The sequence below is a fragment of the Prionailurus viverrinus genome, chromosome A2 (assembly GCF_022837055.1).
Source record: "Prionailurus viverrinus isolate Anna chromosome A2, UM_Priviv_1.0, whole genome shotgun sequence".
Taxonomy (NCBI): Eukaryota; Metazoa; Chordata; class Mammalia; order Carnivora; family Felidae; genus Prionailurus; species Prionailurus viverrinus.
The window spans coordinates 133,607,182-133,609,681 of record NC_062562.1 but is presented as its reverse complement, the minus strand read 5'-3'; the positions used below and the strand labels follow the sequence as shown (position 1 = coordinate 133,609,681).

The 2,500-nt window shown below is 33.6% G+C and overlaps 1 protein-coding gene across 1 annotated transcript in view; it reads right to left on the bottom strand.

The window, feature by feature from the left end:
- Positions 1–2,500, bottom strand: part of FOXP2 (forkhead box P2) — a 565,342-nt gene that overhangs the window by 40,471 nt on the left and 522,371 nt on the right. Inside the window, exon 13 of the mRNA XM_047845413.1 lies at positions 791–878. Within this exon, the coding sequence (XP_047701369.1) occupies positions 791–878 (88 nt within the window). The remainder of the gene's footprint in view (positions 1–790; positions 879–2,500) is intronic.

Sequence of the window (2,500 nt, the reverse complement as noted above, 5' to 3'; positions counted from 1 at the left end):
AATTGAAAACAGTTTAAGACGTAGTAATGTGTTTAGAAAAAGAGACTGTGTGTTTAATTAAATGAAAGTAAGGATTGGTTGATTGAGGAAAAAAACAATCTTTAAGATGACATATTACAGAAAGCTTTAAATATAACATAACGATAGATAAAATTGCCTTCTAATCAGTTTCATGAACTCTGTTTATTTTTGACCAAATTCTGTTTCAATATTAAAAGCAGTATCTTTTAACTTAAATTAGCAGCATCTGAAACAACACGTATATTCCTATCTGTGATATTACAGGAGATCTGCCATCATTCTAGTAAAGGTAAGTCTTAAGAATTTTTGCAAGTTCTTTAATTAAAAAAAAAAGCACCAGCAGTAGAAAGGAAAAAAGGGTTTTTCAGGGTATTATCTTACAGGCATGATATTGTAAAGACTTTTTGCTACATCATAAAATCTTGCGGAACAAATCAAGATTGGCTCATGTGAAAACTGTCTCTGTGATAAAATCACATCCAATTGCAGGGTTTCATCTAACTTCTATTAGGGAAAACTTAGATATGACTTCTTAGGGATATCCAAATATATATGATGTAGTCTAATGGCTATATAGGTCTAAGCGATAAGTACGTTAAACTATAGCAACCCACCCAGAGTCATCAATCCTTGCCATCATTACAAACAAAATGAAAATTCCATGTATTTCTATTAGTCATTGTGTTAAAAGACTCAGGATCTGCCCGTTAATCAATTTAACACGCCAAAAATCTGAGAAAGGGGTCCATTAAGAGAGCACCCAACAAACCTGTATTTCTAACTGTTGGACCACCTGCATTTGCACTCGACACTGGGCAGTGCTTCGGTCGTCCAGAGCATGTTCATTGTTAAGGTGCCTAAAGACACACAAAACACAGAATACAGGTTAAACAACATCTATGGTAGGGGTATACGCTCCCCTTATAAAAACACAACACTGAAGCCATACTTTTATCCACAGTGGGAAAAAGAGACACCTTGAAACTGTACAAAGAAAAGTTAAATATGCTTATGCGTTTAGTGAAAATTATGTATGTGATATACAGAGACCCCTCCAATGGCAGAAAATGGCATTGTCTCTAAGCTTATCAGTTATTACAAAAAAATATTTCCCCAAACCATTTACAGGATAATAGTAGAAATCACTAGATGTATTTCATATACTCATGCCATTTTTTTTAAAAAAGGGTACCTTATAAATACATGAACCAAAAGTAATTCTGAAGAGAACAAAGGCAATTCTCTATTCCATTGCTGTTAAAACAGTCTGTGGTTCCTATGATGTTATTTAGTGATACCTTATTTCACCAGGATTGGTGTGAATTATGTAAAGATGGCAAATTATCATCCCGTGGAAACATCGATACTTATGAAGAATGATCACTTGCTGTTACTAATAAATAAAGTACAATGAAGATTCTGGTAATCAGAAGCCAGGGTCCTATCTGGGAGACATTTATCCTAATTTTACACAAAAGTGGTGAAAGATAAGACATTCTCACCATCTTACTCTAATCTTGATTATGTATTAGCCTGTTGTTATGATTATTATTATGGAACAGTGTTTAAAATAATCTCTTTAACGAGGGGTATGGTAATACGCCAAAAATAATTTAGGAGAGCCGCATCTTCAACGAACATTAAAATATTCAATAATATGTACTTTGCTATTTGTATTATGTAATCTATTTACCGCCTCCTAAAATTAAAAAAACATAATCTTCACATAATTTAGTATCTTTTGGTGGGTCTATTTCACCAACGAACAAATTAAGGCAGCAATTTAAGAGATGTTCTCATCAATGCATATAAATGAAATACTGAACAAATTATTCAGAAAATTAAATAAGAATTTATATATTTGTCTATCTGGCTTCAAGCACCATTTAGAATGGTGTAGTAGTCTAAAAAGTTTAGGACAGCCCTAAGTGTACTGAATTCAACAAAGATGTTTTTTGTGTCCATTCAAATCATTTACCTGTATTTTTTTAAATTAGTAACGAAGCAGAAAAAATATATAGACATATATATAAAACACATATGAAGAAGAATTAAAATGGTGTTTCTCAGAAAGAACTGATTTATAAGAAAGCAAGATCTAGGTTCCACAATTAGAAACCTTTGTTCCATTCTGCCCCATCCTTTGATAAATTAAATCAGTTCCTTTCAATACCTCCTCACTGATCATAACAAGAAAACCTCCATGTATCTTGGCGCACTTGTCATTCTTGGTTGAAAAGAAACTGTGGACTAAAATAGCGAGGTGTATAAGGTCAAGTTTGAGGTATGTGGTCAGAGTGCAGGAGAGGCCCTTCACTACACCTGTCTGCTCTAAGCTTAGCTCCATTCGGTTCTGTTAGGAACCTAACTGTAACGAGAACTAAAATCCACTCATGCTTTCTGGAAAGGAGGCATGGAAAGAACCAGAGGTTGGCTTATGATGTAAAGTGTCACTAATTCTTAATTAACGGGCCATTTA